We start from the raw sequence: 20613 nt of genomic DNA, 5'->3' as shown, positions 1-20613 counted from the left end.
TAGAGCTGATTTTGTTTTAAGTATGCAACAATCCATATGAGACTGCCTGGAAATTTATTGCATTTCCTACTAGTCTTTAAGAAAATAGAGAGCTTTTAGTTTTGTTTTTTATTTTAAAACAAAATCTATTCCTCACCTTAGGTTGACCAAGTATTTGAGTCTCAGATTTACAGATGCAAAACATGCTTCTCCAAATGACTAAGATGAATCCATTAAAGCAGTACCCTCAATACTTCATCTTTTACAGATTTGTGCTGACTCCAATGTGTAATATAATGCATACAGTAGCCTCTGCCTCAGTAAGTTTGAGTAAAAAAACCAAAAACATAAAAGCAAACTGATAATTGAATGACATTTCCTCAAACACACACACAAAAAATCCTTAGATTTCAGTGTTTCTTTACATTTTGGTGAATGCAACACTAAATCCCAGCAATTGGTATTTACTTGTCTGCATCTTGTTGCATCCACTCAGTAAGTACAAAATTCATATTACACATACTACAACTACCAAACCTCTTTCAGATGTCACACCAAGGCCTTCACTTCTATTGAATCAATTGCTGTGTGATGTGTTATTTATCACCCAGTCCATAATGAATTAAGCTATCTGTATTAGATGCTATGTTGAGGATGTCTCTACGTAATGTGTTCTCAAAATACTAATTACAGTAAGGAGGCATAAACAGGATAGGGAATGCTGCCTAATTCAATAATATATCAAGCATAGAGGAAAAGCTGACAAGTGTGCAAACACCTACAAGTTGGTAAGATGAATTATTTCCCTATCACTGCACCTTTAGTACAACTGGAGGACAATCTTGCAGGTAAAACATGTAAAAATGTGTGTTCATTCTATTAATGCAAAATCAAATTTTAATCTTTAGCTTGTTGAAATGTACCCAACAAGTATTAGCCACAGATTCACAGAGAGCAGTTCCACTCACACCACACAAATCTAAATCTCCACCATTTCTTTCCTTACAGTGCTAGAGATTACAGCAATAAAAACACAATGTTTACAAGTCCTATATTTTCAGTGATTTTTAGCTTTCTTAATAATTCTAAATGTGGATCATTTCTAGAGCTGTGTTAGGAAGACTTAAATCCAGACAGCATTTTGTTGCTTCTCTTTGCATTGAACTAATTTTAGATTTGGAAACACCACCTGTCAGGCATTTCAAAGCTAAATAGGATACGCTGTTTATGGGTTTAGCAGTACCATTTTAAACCAGTCTTCTGCATACCATTGGAAATAAAGAATCTAGCCTCTGGGGAAAAAATAAAATCTACAGATTTAACATTGAATTAAAATCAGCTTTTATTACTGGGTATACTATTGGATGATATTTATTATTTGAAATACTTTGTTCAGAAAAAACTCAAATGGATCACCTTCCATATTTCTACCCAAATGTTAAAACTTATATTCCTTACTTTTACACTATTCAGAATATAAAATCAACACAATCTTACCTTTAAAACTGTTTGCATTCTACATACACCTAAGCCCATACCATTTTTGGCATCTCAAATGTTTCTGCTGAGGATGCTCACAGTATCAGTCATTCTCATTCAGCAGGACACACACCAAAGTTTTCAAAAACTATCAGCAGCACAACTGTATATTAAGAAAAACTCCACACCAGTGGTTTGCCCACATCACTTGGCAATGTCCCTTTAATATTAATACACAGAGAAGTAAAATTTTTTCATAAATTTGTTCAAGTATGTGGAACATGTAAAATGCATAAGAATCAATATGGACTTCATTAATGTTATATTTATTTATTTTCCAGCTTCATACAAACTGGATGTAGAAGCATAAACATAGTACATTTCTACCATTTTCAACAAAAATATAACCAATATGTACAATTATTGTATTAAAAATACAAAAGGATACAGACTCCACCAATGTCTTTCTAAAAGACATACAGGTACAAGTAGTATCAAAAGTATGAGGAAATCACCAGTTAATTGTACATTCTGCACTTGACATCACAGAGCGAACTGAGATTAGCAGTCCTATGGTCTACAATTACTTAATGCTTATATAACATTTGTGCAACTTGTGATAGAGCTAGGATTTTGTATTTCTATATGCACATGAGGTCTATAGCCTTGAGAATAAAACTGGCAAATAATGCATATTAGATGTAAAATTACAAATGCATAATTGACAATGTGATATATAAGCAAATAGACAAAAGCTATGATTACTGGAGAGAGAATTAAATAAAGCACTGACATTTGTTTGATACAGTGAAAAAACACTGCAATTTGATCTTTAAAAGTTGAAGCTATTTACGTTTATCTACTGATCAATATGATCAGCTGAATTTAATGGAAAAAAAAAAAAAAAAATCCAAGACCAGCAGTTCCTCACATTTGAGTACTACTCGGATTGGCAGCCTTCACTTCTCTGGAGTCTGTGCAAAAACAACACAAAAATAGAGGGGAGGGTCATTTTAGTCATTATAGGGTTAATAGCAGCTGTGAGCAGGTGGTTGCTACACACTGGCCTTCTCTACACATGCAGTGTTCCATGAAGCCATTAACAGTTGTGACTATTTCTGCATTGCAAAGGCTGGCAAATCTAACGGTATTATTTATTTATTTTTATTTTTTTTTACTTAAAGGCTCAATTATCCCCTAATATCAAAGTCAATAGATGGAGGTTATTAGATCAGTGTTAACAGCTGACATGACCTGTGACATCCCAACTTGCCTTCACTGCAGTGTTATCCAGTTAATTTTTATTTTAATATAACTACTATATAGTTTTTTTTAAAAAAAGTATATAACTTAACGGTGGGGTTGCCATCTGTCTTTTTATGATGTGACACTTTTTTTTAGCATGCCATCCTGTTTTCCACAAGGCACAGGTATGAGACACACTGTGTCCTTTCCATCACTGACCAGTTGCGAGCACTGTGTTTCTGCATTTACACCAGACCCGGATAAGGATGCCATTAACACTAACATTTACAAACTTGTGAAGATTCCAGGGTGGGGCACATTAAGAGCAAAGCCAGGTAGTCAAGGAAAGGCTGCATCCTGCAACCTCTGCCTTCCCTTCTGCCCTGCTCAGCCATGTGACAGCAATATTCTTCCAGGAGCTCAGGCTGGCAACCCTACTTAAGGGTGTGAAATAATACTGTAATTACTATTCAGATGCACTATTTGATCTCCCAAACGAAAACATACAAAATTGTAACAAAGGCATTGTAAACAAGCAAATAAGCACTGCCTCCTTGAAGGATCTCAAAGCAATTTTCTCTTTGTAGGTTAAAGGCCAAATGTAATTTGACAACTAACTTATCTCATTATCCCAATGAGACTAAGTGCTAGGATTGTGATTAAAATCTAAAAGGAAGATTTAAAAAAACCCTTCCAGGCATTGGGAAGTGCAGCCAGAGTTAATCATCCTGATGTGATGATCTTGGAATTTGGAATGATACTGTGTGATGTGGCAGACAGCGACAGTGGTAGCTTGGAGATTGCTGCACTGTGCATTTCAAGCAACACAGTTTGAAAAGTGCCAGGGCGATTTCTTCACAGTATTTCACATGCAAGGGGAGAGGGGACAGAAAGGGGAGGGGCAGAGGAAGAAGCCCCATGCTGCTTTAAGGCAGGGAAGGAGGCAAATAGGTCCACCATCCATTAATCATAGTTCCAAGGCTCCTGTTCTAGGGACGTCTTCTTGTGCTCTCCTTTAAGGTGGCTCACTCTGGATCCAGAAAAGCCCAAGTCTTAGACAGCAGAGACTTGTTCGTCTTCTGAAAACATAATAGGATAAGGGAAAATAGAATTTAGCTCATAAAGAACACATAAAGACTGCTACTGAATGAAACAAGCTGTGCATACAATAACAACTGTGTATAGCGCTCATGTGTTCTCCATTTCATTGTGTAAGTATATATACTTCAAAACAATCTAAATTTCAGTACATTTCAGGTCTCATGAGACATATTCCTTTGGAATTTTGATCTTGAAGAAAGTAAGACAATCGCTTTAACTAAGCTAGATGCACTTATTTACCCCAAGGAGAACAACAAATACTCCTAGATATCTAATAGATTCAGAAAGGCATCTGATATTTTCCCCTAAATACATATTCAATTTAGTCATCATTAGTAGAAAAAATTAAAATTCTCTGTCATGGTAATTCTCAAAATTTGAGGCAATTCAGTTAAGGTAGGCTTCATTTTTTTCCCATCATGTTCAACTGCAAAGTTCATCCTGCACCTAAAACCTTAGTAACTAAGCAGTTAGAGGGAGAAGGAGAATGTTAATCTATCGTTAAGCAAAACAAAGCATTTAAGTGAGTGATTTTAGCACCACCCTGCTTAAATTTTGAGGACTTAATGCTGCAATCCAGCTACACTTGCTATCCATGTAAAAACATCACAGTTAAGCTAAAGCATAAAGATGTAGACACATTTAGACCAGCAAGGCAGAGAGACAGCAGTGGGCTCATCATGTGCAACAGCTGGAGTGGAAGACTCAGTGTCCCACAGTGTAAAGAGTTTCAGGTAGAATGTGGGCGACTATCCAAATAAACCTGAGCAATGGTGCTCTACAGGGTGGATGGGAAAGCATCCTGTAGACCAGGATACTTTTTTGATCATTAAATACATGGTTAATGTGGAAAACCATGGCAGGCAGGGCTGTACAAGGTGAACATAGGCAACTTCAGGGAAGCTGCCTAAGCCCAACTGCTTGGTTGTTCAAGATTCAGGTGGACCTATGTTCCAAGTTTTAAATTATATTTAGAAGGAACTAAATGCTTTCCATTCCAAAAAGTTAACAAATAGCAAGTTTTGAAATGGAATAGAGTTCAAATTATGGCAAGATTTGTGCAATTCATTCTGTGTATGTGAAAGCACTGACCCATTTTGCATGCAGCACACTCAAAATCTAACAACTAGAAACTTACCATCCTCCTCTGTGGAAAAACCTTGAGATGGATAGTGAGCAAGTCGTGGATCTGACTCATTTGGTTTATGCCACTGAGGTTTGTTCACGGGCCTGCCAGTTGAGTGACCGTGCGACTGCTGCTGTGGAGTTGCTGTCCCATGAGTCTCACATGTCCGTGCCACCATTCTGGACCTCTGAAGTGCTATGTTGTAGTCTGGAGGCTTCCTGGTTGGATGGGAGCCACCTTCTGCAAACTCAGCAATGGGTATTCCTACATAACCAGGAGGGGTTGGAGGTGGTTCCCGATATCGACCCTCTTTTCTTGCTGCAGGAAAAACAAAAGATGATTGTTAGAGACAGGATGAGGAACAGTGCTCAAAGGAAAATAGAAAATAGTTAAAAGCTAAATAATTATCAACCAACTCAAAAGCCTAGGAAGATAAAATTGGAATGACAAAGATTAACTGTCATATGCTAGACAAAGAGCTTGTGAAAAATAAATTAATCATGAAAGTACAGAATGTACAACATACAATGTAGCCATTCTCCCAGCAGTGAAGCATTAGTCTAACAAGGTTCACCAAATTTCATGGGGAATTTGTTCAAACTTCGTAACTGAAGTTGCTCCATCAATTGCACAAAATAAAACGTACAGTCATCAAAGTAACATGGAAGACTCAAGACTCCACAGAAGTAGTAAATGTCAGGAATGGTAGCATCTCCACAAATGCACGATTGTCTTAATTCTGAAGATGGGCTTTACATCCAAAAGCTCATCTCTTTGTTTTTAGCATCTTTGAGGGGAAAAAAATAAATGCATCTGATACACTATTTTCATCCTACAAATCTTACTACTTAATGAGGCATAAGCTACAACTCCAAGAGGTCACGAAGAGAAGTGGGCTTCATCATTATACTATTTGCATGCACTACTGCCTGCAGCCCCTATGGTCGTATTCTCTGCAAAATCAAAATTGAAAGCTCTCCTGTAAGAAAAATGACTGAATATGACTTTATACAGGAGATGGAAAGACCACCACGTGGCTTGTGGATCTCACTGAGATGTAACTGTTTACCAGAACAAGGCTTAACTCAGGGCATACTGAGAAGGTCTCTCAGAGAGAACTTAAAGGGAAAAAAAAACCAGTTAAGAATCCTAAGCATTTGCAGGGACACAACAGAGAGGCAAGAGTCTCTGTTTCAGGGTTAAGTACTTAAAGTCAGCTGGGACTTTGATACTGAACACATATTCTGGACCCAGCCCTTTAACACATGACCACTTTAATGACAAGCCTTACACAAATACAGCAGGAAAAACCACCGACACAGACAATTTACTTTCCATAGCTTGTCATACACTGTATATTCTTGCATAAGTGGTGATGACAACACCGCCCTGCATTAGGCAGAATGATTTGACTGAAAGGTAGTACAAGCTTAAAATGGATTGGTGCTTATTTGGATGCAAGCGTTTATAGACTAAAAATAAATCCTTGGTATTACGACAAAACCGTATTTTCCAATAGAGTCTAAGTACTTTTCTGGGACAAACTGTTTTAACTGATCAAAGCAGCATGAAGAAGTTTCTGAGAAACTTTATTCAAAGATTTCTGAAAATCAGATTGAGTTCTATAGAAAAATTCTATTGTAGAAAAAACCTACTGAAGTATTGCAAGAAATCAATGTCTATTAAGTTCAAAAGAACTATGTAAACCAGAGGGTTCTATTGGATAGTAACACACAGGGTTACATTTGCAGGACAATTAGTTAATAGTAATGAAGGGCATGGAATTGTGTTGGTTTGAATTTTCAGGTCTCTTTCATGTTCTTTCAAGTCTCTAAAAATGTAGTGGCAAGCACTGCCTTGAGAGACAAGTTTGGAAGCACACCTGTTACACATTCTGGAGGAAACCAAGGGTATCAAAGAGTAAAATTAGAGATTGGCATGAATCTGTACACCTTCATCCTCTTAATAGTCCAGGGATTTAGACCCACAACCAAGCTTTGAGGCAAAACGCCACTGCTAAGCAATATACTCAGGCAGAAAATGGAAAAGCAGTTTATCACAGTGGTCTCAGCATGACCTCAATCTGGCAGACATTCAGCTGTGTCAGCAAAAAATGGCTTTTGGATAGCTCTTCATGTTGACCTGACAAAAGGCAAAGTAGGGGGAATGAAAGGAAGAAAAGAGACAAAAATGCAGAGGCATTGGATGGCCCATGGATTGGGATGCATAGAAGGAACAATATGATACAAATGTTAAGCTCTGACAAAGACACCTTCATACTAATTTATATATTATCTGATCTTTCCGTTACTGAATGCATAGAAATGTATTTCAGCTCTAACTTCTTTGAAACCTCTTCAGTTTCAGCAGTCCAAAGAAACATTTCAGTTGGTATTTAAGCACAAAGGGATCCCATTTTCAGAAGTAAGGAACATTCACAATTATCAGACGAGTCATACAAAGGTATAAAGTAAAACACTTCTATAAAAACCAGGGCACATTTACTAAGATTTCTAAATATAGCCTATGGAGCCTTACTGTGATGAGAAATTCAAATTTCAGAACAGACATCTAAATACATCAACCTCTCAAAATACTGTCCAGCAGTTGAGCTAGTTTTTTGATGTATGGCAGACTCTCTTGAAACACAAAGGCACTGCCAGAACTGAGAATCAACAATAAATTATACTTTCCCTATCAATAAAAGCACAGTTAAAGGGAAAAACTTAGGAGTGACTACAAAATGCTCAGTTTTGCTTTAAAAATTAAAAAATAAAAAAATAAAAAAGTCAAACCAGACAAAAGAAATGCAGAACAATATGAGAAAACTTAAGCAAATGAATTAATTTACTTCATGATAAACGAAAGTTAACTTACCAACAAGCCCCTTTGTAGTACTTGATGCTGCTGCTGCTGCTGCTGTGTGAGCGGGGACAGGAGCTGGCTTTGTCTCCTCTGCTGGTACAGATGTTATGTTACTGGTTTCAGCTTCAGCCGAAACATCCTTCCCACCCCTCCGCTTTATGGTACCTGTATCACCCTCGGAGTCCTCTCCCCAGTATCCTGTGGAAGATGCCCAGCTTGCTCTGGACTGTGCTTGATCAAGGCCCTCCCTACCTTGACTTTGCCTGCCATACTTTGTGCCGTGGTCAGGGAACATCAGCTGGTCCATATGGCCGCCTGAGGCCCACAGTCCTGCCCCATCACCTGAACTATCAAAATGAGCATGTCCAAAAGGCAGAGTCTCCCAGCTCCTCTGGTGCTGTATTGTCTGGATGTTATCATGAGAACCACTCGAACAAGAAGTCCAGCTACCACGGCCACTGTCAGCTGCGTCGAGCGAAGCTCTGTCCCCCTGGTCCTGTGACAGCTCTTCTGTACTAGGAGAAGAAAGTACAGTTGCTCCAGCATACAGGCCTCTGGTCTCTGACAGCGGTGCATATGAGCTGGATACACATTGATGAGGGGGACAAAAAATCCAGTGTTGGAATTGGAAATCATGAACAAGACGCACAAAGAAACAACCAAAGAAAAACAAAACACACAATGGGTTGGACTAGGTAACTTTTATGACATTTTAAAGGTTCCTTTCCACCCAAACCATTCTATGATTCTATGGCTGAAGATTTTGATGCACTCCGTAGTACTTATTGTTTGCATGAATGGCTAATTCAGTTTTGAGAATATAACAGTTTTCTTTCAAGTATATCCTCAATAAAACAAAAACAAACAAACACAACTGGATACATAACTTGCTGAAGCCTTACACTTCAGCAGTGTAATTTTAAAAGGTAAAATCTTAACTTCACAACAGCCCTTTAGGAGAGGCAAACCACAGAGACACACATAGAGGGAAACAGACAGGGTTATTCTACTGCTTTTCCAGCCCTGCCGAGCAAATGGTACAAAAGCTAGAAACAGAATTTAGCAGGAGCTGGCTGATATTCAGGTTTAGATTTCAGATTTCTTTTTCTGCTTAGGAAACTATGAAAGCTACCTTTTCAACATTTCCTGCAAATAGAAAGGTATTTTAACCTTATTTTTGGAAACACTCGCTACTTTGTAGAGCAAGTATGTTTTCTGTAGCCTTTCAATGATAAGTGAGCCTGACACGATCCCTTACACAGCAGCAGAGAAAACTGACAAAATGTCACTTTTGCTTAGTAGATATCCAGGCTCCTGGGACTTGTTATTCCAGGGCACCTTCCCATGCAGACTGGAACCCTCTTCTTCCAAATATTTAAGACACCTGATTAAAAAGTTTGCATAGCCCAAGATTCCCAAAGCTGAATTACAGCAGTTTTGGAACAGGTCTGCCAGTCACAGACCCTGCAGGATTAAAACCCCAGAAACCATTCAGAGGACTGAAGCATCCAAATAACAGGTAAAAAAATAAAATAAAATAAAAAAAGTAAGTGGAGACTAAACAGGAGCCAAAGCTCCAATTATTTGCACACCAAGGCTCACTGCTGGAGATGTAGGGAACTCCTCACAGCACTAGCTTCCTCACCATTACAGAAGTTAATTACCTAGAAAATTACGAGACAACCAGCAGCATAATGTGAATTTTAGCTTGCAATTATTGTTGACTAGAAGAGATATTTGGAGTAAAATATTTTGGATTTAGACAAATATGCACTTTTCCATGAAGCAGACTGGAAAATTGCTAGCTATTTCTGTTCTCAGTTTGATCACTGAATAATTGTATGAATATCTCATCTACTTCAGTTTATTTCCCATGGAGAAAGCAGGCTAGGGTACTAGTCTGCCACAAAGTGGATAATCTATGGCACCACTGAAATGCTCAGATGGTAACATCTACTGAGGTAAAGTCTTGCTGCTGTAGACCTCATCATTCACTCAGGAGTGCAAAACCTTTTCTTGGCAGGAATGGAGCATTATCACAAAATGCAGCACTGAAGCAGAAGAGCAGAGGAGAAAAAATACTTGAGAGATACAGGGGAAGTTACATGGACAAATACACATGCCACATACACACTATATGAAAGTATAATACAAGTAAGCACAAATAAAATTCTTACCCTAAACTGTACTGATCTGGTTCAATCATGATTCTTCTATCAATCCTTCCCACACCAAGATTTGTCTCCACGATGCTGACAGAATGCCTCTGTCTCCTCTCATCATGCAGGGAGACTGGCATAGAGTCAAAAGAGGAATTGCTGACAATACTAGATCTAGAAGAAATTTCACTGTGACCAGAATCGGAGAAGTTATCCACGGTGCTGCTTGGAGCCAAAGTGTAGCCTGCAAGGGAATATCATGTTAATCAGACTCTCCAAGACATCTCCAAGATGCCTGCTCAGTTCTTGTCAGGCCACTGGCAATACTGCAATAAAACTGGCAATAAAAGAAAGCTACCAATACATTTACACAGCCCTGCAAAAGTGTGTGACACTGTCTTTGGGATCTTAATCAGAGACTGAGGATTGTGGGAACATGTCCTATTCATTTACAAACCAACTGCTCTCTTTCTCTCTTCTCTGCTCTCCTCTCCTAAATCCTTTGCAAATTCATCATCATACTTGTATCCTCACATCATGAAATATTACTTCTCGAAATCTGCCTGTCCATAAACACTGTCTTCAAGACTGGAAGGAAAGAGATGCTCTGGTTGAGATTACTGCTTAAAGTAAGCCCAGAGACTCTCTTATACCATCTTTTAATTCTGCAAGGCTACACTTCAGAGATGAACAGATATATGAAGCCCAGATGTCTGGGCTGACTGCTTATTACATCTCTTACCTGAGAGACAAGCAGGTTTTCAAGTTTCTTTGTGATACATGGCTGATTAATTTATTCCAAATTCTGTATTACTGGAATTATGGCGAAATTTGGAACTAGGTAGCACTGACACAGCCCGAGATAAAATCTGCAAACCATGTCATAGGAGCAAATTCAGCAAATTCAGCTTTTCTTTCAGTATTAAATAAATTGTGCTGAATGTTCTTGCCAGCTAAGTTAAAGATCATTAAGTACATCCACAAGTCACTGCAGTTTTAATTTTTTGCTTTCACTCTACTCCTAAGTCCCAAAATACTTCAATGGATCTACCCCAGTTCACTTGCTGAGAACTAATGCTGGGAATTAATGCTGTCATTTTTATCTGAAAGAACATGTAATTAACTTCATGTAACCATCAAACCAAGGAACTTTTTTTAATCATGTTTATGATTTGCTCTTTGCAAAAATAAAGTCCTGTTCACACTGTGAGTCAAGTACAGAATTCCAATTCCTTTTTCAAAAAATGCACAGGCCTGACCATATTTACTTAAGTTCACTCTTTGTTAATGTTGTATAGAGAAATAATGATGACAGCTTAGAAGGACTTAAGATGATGTATCCTCTAAATATTATCCTCCTCCATCTGACCTTAGTAAATAACACTTCAATACAAGTCACTCCAGCCCCAATGTATATTTTATCATAATGCTCTATTATGTAACTGTTAAAACTGAACTTCTATGTTATTCTGAAAAAAGAGTAACTTAGAAGTCACATGCAATACATCTAGGCTATCATATTTCCAAAGTTGGTTTTTTTTTTGTTTAAACTACAGGACAATGACTCCATACTCTGTCTTGTCAATTCATAGCCAGAACTACAATGAAAGCAAACAAACAGGTTTGAAAAAAATCCCTTTAAAAAAATAACTGTGAAATTACTTAAAAATACCTTTTTTTTAAAAAAAAAAAAAAAAGTTTTAAAAAAATTTTATAAAAAGCTCCAATGTATAATACCATTCCTCAAAAATTCATACACACAGTTTTAAAAAATCAGGCTTCTATTAAAATATTCTGTAGCATAAAATATAAATTACAATATTAAATATTCTGAATTCCAAATACATTAAGCCTTTCTGTCATACATAGGTTACATCCCATTCAGATGTGTGACACAGCAAATAATTTCTCTAATAGACCAGCATGGCCAAAGCTGCACAAAATTTCAACCCGCACATCCTTTCACTGAAAGCAGGAAACAGTGACCATAGGAATATTTTTTGTCAGAAGCAGCTGCAGCCAGAGTGACCTACTGCATCAAATCCTGTATCACACTAGGCTATCTTTCCTGGCTTTTGATCAGCAGAGGGTTTTCAAGGACCCTTGAAATCAGGTTCACAGCTACCTTTCATGTACCCCACTCTGCACTACATTTTCTGCCCTCTTGCTGACCGTATGTGACAAAAATAGGAGCAGCAGTACTGAGTGCCCAAACTCTCTCTCAGAAGCTTCCACAGTCCATGAGCTTCAAGAAACAGGGTAAGAAATATTGAACACATCTACTACCTTTCCTTGGAGAGCTCTGTGGTGAAGTAGGAGGAGAAGACAACTGTGAAGATGCACTTGAGACAGCGTCTTCAGATTGCTTCTTGTGACGATCCAAACTTCCTTCTTCCGATAATGAAAGGATTTTCTTTAAAGCTTGTGGGGAGTTAATGCCTTTAGGTAAGAATTAAAGTAGGCAGATGTAAAGAACAGTATAAATACATCCTTATGTTGCACAATGCATTTATAGAGCAGACACCCTACCCTACAGGAAGAAAAAGCTACATTTTTTCCCTGTATTTTTCTGAGTTCTTGACACCAGCTTAAATGAAGCAAAATGTTAAAACTTATTCCCATTTAAAACATATTCTTTATTTCTGCATATTAGTGCAGATGGTCTTTCATTCTGGCCACTTAAGATAAATACTTTGCCACGGAAAATATGAAGATTTGATGCTGCAAAATACTGCCTATACAACATATAATTGAGGATATGCATAGGAATGGTTACTGAGAAGCTTGAACTAAAATTAGCTTAAATACAGACACACCCATCTCACTGGTTAGTGGAGATTTGTATAGTAAGATTTCAAACTACTCTCCTGTTTCTTTTTTATTCAGAGTAGCCTAGAAGGTCAAACGAAACTAGAAAGAAAATTAATAAGGATTAGGCTTATGAAACAAGGCCATCCTGCAGCTGCCTTTCCCTCATTTTTAAGAACTATCTCTGCACCAGCTTATTTTGGGAAACTACAGAGTAAAAACATCCTGAAGATGATATATGATGTAAAGATCTAGGGCATCAGGAATTGCTTTTCCCGGACTACATTTATCCATCTCTCTTCCCCTCCCCTCAAAAATCCACCCTGGGACAGACTTACAAGTGAAGACAGAGTTTCTCTTACATTTTTGCCAATGTTTGTGGTAGAGGTTAGTCCAAGCATTTTATCTTTGATCTGTTGATCACAATCCTGCTATGAATAATTCATAGCTGCCTGATCAGCATAACCTAGTCAGTTTTCAGAAACTTTGCCACTATGAGCAAAAAACTGCAGTCTATGGAGTTTCAAAGTCTTTTTAAGATTAAAATTTAATGGTAAAATCAACAAGATCTGGATGAACATTGAATTGTTTCTTGCTCATTTTGCTGCTTCTAATGCCTTATTGCAGCCCAAACAGTGCATGAGGAAAACCAATAGAGTGAAATCAGAGTTAAGTTCTTGTGCAATAACCATCATGAAAAAGGAAGGGCCAGCTATATAGAATTAGTAGGGATATAACCATGCTTGTGATTAAAGGAGTTTGTTAATAGAGCATATATGTTTTTTGTACACATGTTGGGACTCAGATTTGGAAATCAGGGTAGAATTTGTTCCTATAGTCTGGTACCTTTCTGTAGAATATGGAAGAAGCAACAACTGCGTAACAACAGTAAAAAAGCAGAAGTGAATAGAAACCAAAGGGACAACTGTCAACGTGAAAGTTTAGACCCACATTTCTGACAGGACTGCCAGTTTGACCAGGCCTGAATTTCACCTTAAAAATTTAACTTGTGAAGACACACCAAAAGTTCTGAAGCATCTAAAAAACTCCAGGTCCCTAATTCCTCTAGAAAACTTAAGGCAAGATCCCAGGGCAAACAGTGAGAAACACTTATTCTTTCCAGCTGCTAGTAACAGGTAAATACTTACACTGATTAAATTGACAGGATGCTTTCCCTAAATTTGTTTCTTTCCATTTCTAGAGAAGAGAACTATGCCTACACACTGCATGAACAGGTATAACCTGCATATCATACTACCAGAAATGGAAGTCTGAACTCTATTTGATTAAAAATGTCTTCCCAACATAGGCAAACAAACTTTAGAAAATTAAACCAAATTCTTCCTTGTTCCACCTACCAAATGGTGGGAGGTCTTTGACTGGCACTTTCTTGCGAGAGGGATAAAGAGACACGGCTGGGACCTGCAGTGCTTGGTTTACTTTATGCTGCTGCTGCTGCTGCTGCTGCACTTTCTGCTGGATGCCTGCCCGGGGAGCCACTGGTGACGTTTCAGATTTCCCAGATCGCTTGTCTCCTGTGTTCTTCGGCACTTTGCAAGAAAGGGGACAAAACACTGAATGACTACTAGCTAAGAACACAGTGGTGTTTTAGTCTGAGGAGTGCAAAGCCCTCTGATTAACAATTACAAGGTGCTCAAATACTGGTACAATTAATGCAGCATATCTTGAGGCAGAAAAGATGAAGAGGAAAAGAGGGGGAGATGTAACTCCATTTAAAAGCTGTACATTATCAATGAAAGTTTTCTTTCTCAAAATAAAGCTCTGATAAATGACCACTGTTACATAAAACATGATCAGAAGTTATACTGGGCAATCATAATGACTACAAGTGATTCAGAACAGACATATAATTACTATTTTTTGCTACCCTACAGAAAGGGAAGGGCACAAAATGCAGTATTTCCTAAAATCAAAACAAAATTAATATCTAGGATGAGGCTCCCCTCTGGTAGCCCAGGTACAGCCCTCAGCCCTCTGAAACACCTGGATGTAAGAAAATTCCCTACTCCCTCCCAATAACCATATCGCTATTCACACTAATAACCTCAGTATATCAGAAATATAAAAGAACTTTTGACTCCTCCATACCCTTTGCACAGACAAATCTAAAAAGCCATTGTACACTTCACTGTGACATCATTTTAAAGCCTTATCACCTGTGTCTCTATCCTATTAATCCACAAGATTATTTCCTTAGGATTCTTAGACGTTTAGTACTTAAAAATGACTAGACAAATCATTTTCTACTTCACAGTCAAGTTACTGTTCCCAGTTGATTCATTGGACTAGAAACAGTTACATTGAACAGTTTTCTTGAAATCCACAACAAATGACAATGCTCACGTGTGTTCGTGGCTGGCTCACACTGCAGAGAGAGAGTCTGGAGGCTCTCTTCATCCATTTCCAGATCCAAGTTTGAGAGATACTGCTTTACTTTCCGTGCCATCTGAGCATCCTCATAGAGCTTTTTAGCGTTAAGAAAGGAGCTGCGACGGACCCGCTTTTTATGCCCCCCCGCTTGTGCAACATCCAGCACGGCTGCATTGGCACTGCCCTGGCTGAGAGACCTGGAGTGAGGGGGAAGAAAGAAAGCAAAGGTATGACTTAGTGCAACAGGGTATTGCCCTATAAACGTGAAACGTGCAAGAGAGTGCATGAATGTCAGTCTATGGTCAAAGCTTACATGCCTCATTCCAGTAAGTCAAAAAGCTATAACAGATAGAAAGATGAGGGCCAGGAAATCTTTTTTTCTTGGTTACAGGCGCTATTTTAATGGCACAGATATTTTAACCTATTTTGCTCACACTAGGCAGTAACACTTCACACATCTAGAAAAGCATTCAAGGTAGTTCTCTCAAGCCATCTACTGAGAGGATTGGAGCATTAGGAAAAGCTCATGCAGTAAGGCAGTGCTGACACAAGACTATACTCAAGGTTCAAATTCAAATGCATATAAAGTAGGCATTTTGAAAGCCCTCTGTGTTTTAAATCAGATAGTATATAAAACGTACAGCTTAGTTTTACAGAATACAACTTCTTCATAACTTGCAAGACTGAAGAGAATTTTGTCAAATAAAATGATCAGCTAGTTCATGATGAAATAAATGTCTTACACATTTCAGTGTATGTGTATCTATATGAAAGCTATGCATTGACCCTCAATTGTTAAGGTAAAAATTATGGCTAATTGTAATATGAAAGTAAGTTAGTTAAGCAGATACTCTAAGTTTTAACTTTTGAATTTGATTATGTTGATTCTTTAATAGGTATAAGGAAATTAACACCTTTGAAATTTTAACACTGAAATTTTCAGCTGTTGCAACTTTGTCATTTTGTAATTTCTCTTTGACTGAAAGTCACTTCTTTCAGCAATTTAAACTGAAGGTGGGAAAGAACATTCGACTTCTACCTATGACCACTTAAAAATAATTTACAACTTCTGTGTTTTAATCTCAAATCAAAAGCACTCCCAGATTAAAATGTATTGTCAGTAAAAAAGGGTTAACGAAAAAAATGTCAAAGCACCAGAAAATTAAAGATAGTAGGAAAAAATGCAAATGGTAAAGGAAGAATGAATGTCTGTGTGTGTTGTCTCCAACCACTTACCCCAAACTCCTCCATTTCTTCTTCCTGCAAGTGAGAGCCACGAAGAATAAAGCATGGGTTTAAGAAAAGACAGAGAAAGATCACAAGCTCAGAAAGAAAAAGACCAGACCTCAGGACAAGCAGTTCTGGAAGCCCACAAACACTAAAAAGAGCCTTGACTTGGGCATACAGTCAGATATTACAAACTCTTGTAGCTCAAATTAAGAAAAAAGAGTATGCAATAAGCTTGTCAAAGGTGAAGTCAAAGAGCATTCACTCCACGTTTTCTAACACAAGTAGCTGACACTGACTCAGATACTACTTCTATTAAATCAAGGTTATAAGGCTGACACCCATAAATGTTTTAAATAGGCTAATAGATCTATTTTCAAGACAGTTTCTCTCCCTCCCACTGATAGAATCTCATTTCTATGAAGTAACTTTCAACTACAGAATAGTAAGAAACATTTTAGAATGATGTATCAGTTACCACAAAATGTAATGGTTTCTCCAGTTTTAGACCACCACATCATGCTGGTCAATTGCTAACACAAAAACTTCACACTGTTCCAATAGAAGGGGCACATGAAAGTCCCTCTTGCTGACACCTATCCTTGTCCCAGCTGGGGAAAGCTCTGCCTGGTACAACACGCTTACCTTGTTCTAAACATGAGAGCAGGATCCATGTTCACGGACGCCATGCGACCGACATGGCGTATCTCCTTCGCAATCATCCGCAGCTTCTCAAAATTCACCAGGCCCTCCACTTTAGAATCATTTCCTACAATCAACAACATCAGTGATTAGGCAGGAAAGTTACTTTTCCTTAGCTAGTGAAATATAATATACTTCTGCCTTTACCTTCATGAAGGAATGTAAGGTCTTTTTTGATGACAGGAAACAGGGGGATAATAGGGGGCTGTAGGTTTTGGCTGTTAAGGACATTCCGATATTTTGCCATATTCCTAGATGGATCAAACAAGTCCTGCAGATCTTGAAACAGTTTTTCATACTTGCTTGGAAGCTTTTCCCAAGTAGTTCGAAGCCTTGCAACTGGTGCCAAATTCAGGCCACTTGAAAAAAAACAAGTGCAAAAAAGTTGAAGGACAAGAGAAAGAAACAAAAAGATCCTAGAAAAGACCATATTGAATTTTGTATGGTAAAAATACCGTATAGCCAAAATACCCGAGCACAAAAGTGTCAGTAAAGTAACAGAAATTTAGAAACTTCTTTTTGCCAGCATGTATTATAGAATAATGAAGATCATTTTAATAAAAGCCATAAAAACTGGATATATCTGCATGATGCAACCATAAACAGATAAAAGTTACACTTGGATGAGTAATTAAACCTTACAGAGAGTATGTATTTGTTGATTTAGAACAGTGTCTGAGTTTGATAATACTATCATAATCTAAGTACGTCAGGATCACCACTTCCAGATTAACAAACTGTCTCAAAGACCATCTTCCACCTCCATGATAATGTTCAAGTGGTGACAGCACACTGACCCACATTATTTCTGTAATAATCTGACTTTGTTCTTTCTAGATGAAATTTCATAACACTCTCCATATCTAATATTCATATTCTCAGGCTGTAGCTGGTACAAACCCCCTTCTTCCCCTGCAATGACACTGTCTTGCTGTTAATTTCTACCTGTTGCAAAGTGTGATACCTAGAATCTTTCCTTCACTCAAATTTTTCCTACCAAACAGGCCCCTTTTATTTCTCATTGAGATTGGCTGAAATAGCTGAACATAATCTCAATATTTTTATGTCTCAGAGATGCTGACTGATCATCAGCATGGATCCTTGACTTTGGAACTTGCCCCATTTGCTGAAAAGTATTCAAATCTACTCATCTTCAGGGAAAGTGTCACATTCAATCTGCTGACTGAATGTCAAGACAATGATGACAAGAGCTTGTGTCAAAGACAGTGATTGCACTTTCAGTTTGAGGCAACTTACTCGAGCTTTTTCATGAGAGACAATATAGGGGGATTGTTTTTGTTTGTGTTTTAAAAAATGCGTATAAACATAGACATTAGAATTTTCTCTCTTCCTTCTCATTCCAAAATGAAGAAGGATTTTCTGAGATTTTCAGTGCATTTTAAAACTCTTATTAAAAGATCTTTATTTATAGACTGTTATGGTATCACAGTCTGTTATTGATTGTTATCAGAGTTCTATGGAAGGAACTGCTCATAGAAAGAAAACCCAAGGGAACATATCACAGCTGAATGAATTTAAGATACTGAAGAGTATGGATAAAAATCAGCTGCTTTGTGGAAATTAACCCATTCATTTGAAACAATTATGTAGTTTTCGTGTGTATACTTGTTTTTTCATGTGGTCTTTGTCTTTAAATAAGTGCACTAGTTTCTCTAGTGCCATGTTCACCTTGCCACACTATCTTGAGCAATAACTACGTAACAGTAGCATTTCAAATAATATTTCAGCAAACATTTCAGATTACAGAAAACACCGTCCTTAGTAGACTGCCAAGTGTTGATGTTAGCAATATAAACTGGTTTACTCTATTAAGTACATTTTATTTTTGAGACTAATGTAAGTTGCTTTTTACTTAGAAGTAAAATTATTAGTGGGCAATACCTAATGATGGCAAACATCGAGTTGAAGTTCTTGCACTCTCTGCAGTGCAGCGCTATCTTAATAAAATGCTTAATGATCTTCATCCTTTTCAGCTGGTTGGTTTCTCTTAGAATCTCAGAAGCCACCCAGAATGTCTCTTGATTTATCACCTCTTCAAACCTTTTTAGATTAGTGCAACCTGTTTTTGATTTCAGTTTAAACAAGTCATCTATGTATTCCGTGGGTTCGATATTACGGAACAGCTCGAAGTTTCTCATGGAAAGTTGGGTAGCCACCTCAACAGTACTGAGCTGTAATAGGGAAATCTGGCTTTCCCTTAGTAACTCTTGAGCATCTTCATCTGAACACAGAGTTTCTGTTTCCATGTTGTTCTTCAGGTAATACCTGTAAAAACAAAATTCAGAAAAATACACTAGATACAATATACCTGATTAGTGCTAAGAGTTACAGTAATGATTCTGTTAGAATCTGAGAATAAAATGAACTTCACCAGCCTAGGTATTAATGAGAAGTTGCATAAAAGCAGCGATGTGTTGCAAAGAAACAGAACATTAAATAATTAACACTCCTTTAACAAGATTTTTGACTTAATAAATTGGCATCATCAGCTTCAGCTCAGTCTCCATCTTACCTGCCACTGAGCTGTATCCTGTCAGCAAGCTTGGACAGCTGATCAGGAAGCCTCCTTTGCTTGATGACACCCTCAGGTGTGACAGAGACTTCACACAGTGAATAGGCATCAGGGGTTGCAGTGAGAGCAAATTCCCTGATGGCCTGGATGACCACTTCCTTGGCTGTTGTGTCCTTGCTGATCATTATGTAGCGACTTTGCTGGTCTGCCTTGAAAACCCGCAGGACTTGGTCTGGTAATTCTGGGAAAACAAATACAAGCAAGTTATGCAATTTAGTAAAAGAAAAAGAAAAAAAAAGAAAATGGTACGTGATGTACATAATGGTACAAGAATGAGCAAGCCATATTGAATTTAATTACTAGTGTTATCAGTTTTTACTTCAGTAAAAGTCCTAATGAAAAGCTAGGCTCTTACTGACAAATATCTTCAGCAAAAGCTAGTTCTATTACCATCCAGAAAAAGAAGCTAGTTAGGCTATAAATGAAGCAAGCCACAAAAATGTTAATACTTTCAAAGTTTGGAAAACAAACTAATGAGCATGAACTATTGAAATCCAGACCCACTGATCAAATGAATATTGCTAGTCATCACTGTATTATTAGGGAAAAAAAAAAAGATAAATTAAATTACACAGGTATCCATCACTGGGGTTTTTAACCTCAGGTATTTTTAACTGACAAGTATTTAAATTAATTTAATTTCTTCATTTTCTTTGAAATAAACTTTTCTAGTTTTGTGAGGCATGACATCTACTCATTTTTCTTTAATATGTTTCTTCTTAAAAATAATTATTTTTTTAGATCAAAGAGGTCATACAGCAACAAAATATATAATAATAGAAAGCCTTCTAAATGAAGGCTTCTGAAATGACTACCATAAAAAAATACTGAAAAAACAGCTGTCAAATGAAAATAATAACTTTGGTACAACTAGAAGGGTTTTTTTTGTGAGACCTGAATGTGCGTAACATGTACAAGTTACTACAGAAAGATCTGTT

The 20613-nt window shown here is 37.5% G+C and overlaps 1 protein-coding gene across 8 annotated transcripts in view; it reads right to left on the bottom strand.

The window, feature by feature from the left end:
- Positions 1 to 1662: 1662 nt before the first annotated feature.
- RAPGEF2 (Rap guanine nucleotide exchange factor 2) overlaps positions 1663 to 20613 on the bottom strand; it is a 183096-nt gene continuing 164145 nt past the window's right edge. For 5 of the 8 annotated variants that reach the window (XM_058837518.1, XM_058837520.1, XM_058837524.1 and 2 more), the window contains 12 exons: positions 19616 to 19856; positions 18985 to 19368; positions 17230 to 17441; positions 17026 to 17149; positions 16390 to 16413; positions 15127 to 15350; positions 14121 to 14312; positions 12241 to 12393; positions 9973 to 10198; positions 7808 to 8376; positions 4943 to 5248; positions 1663 to 3782 (listed from right to left, as the gene is read on the bottom strand). In XM_058837518.1, the coding sequence (XP_058693501.1) occupies positions 3757 to 3782; positions 4943 to 5248; positions 7808 to 8376; positions 9973 to 10198; positions 12241 to 12393; positions 14121 to 14312; positions 15127 to 15350; positions 16390 to 16413; positions 17026 to 17149; positions 17230 to 17441; positions 18985 to 19368; positions 19616 to 19856 (2681 nt within the window). In that variant the 3' untranslated portion in view covers positions 1663 to 3756. The remainder of the gene's footprint in view (positions 3783 to 4942; positions 5249 to 7807; positions 8377 to 9972; positions 10199 to 12240; positions 12394 to 14120; positions 14313 to 15126; positions 15351 to 16389; positions 16414 to 17025; positions 17150 to 17229; positions 17442 to 18984; positions 19369 to 19615; positions 19857 to 20613) is intronic. The other 3 variants (XM_058837522.1, XM_058837521.1, XM_058837519.1) reach the window with 3 other exon arrangements.

This window comes from Poecile atricapillus, chromosome 4 (assembly GCF_030490865.1).
Source record: "Poecile atricapillus isolate bPoeAtr1 chromosome 4, bPoeAtr1.hap1, whole genome shotgun sequence".
Lineage (NCBI taxonomy): Eukaryota > Metazoa > Chordata > Aves > Passeriformes > Paridae > Poecile > Poecile atricapillus.
This window is presented reverse-complemented; position numbering and strand designations above follow the sequence as displayed.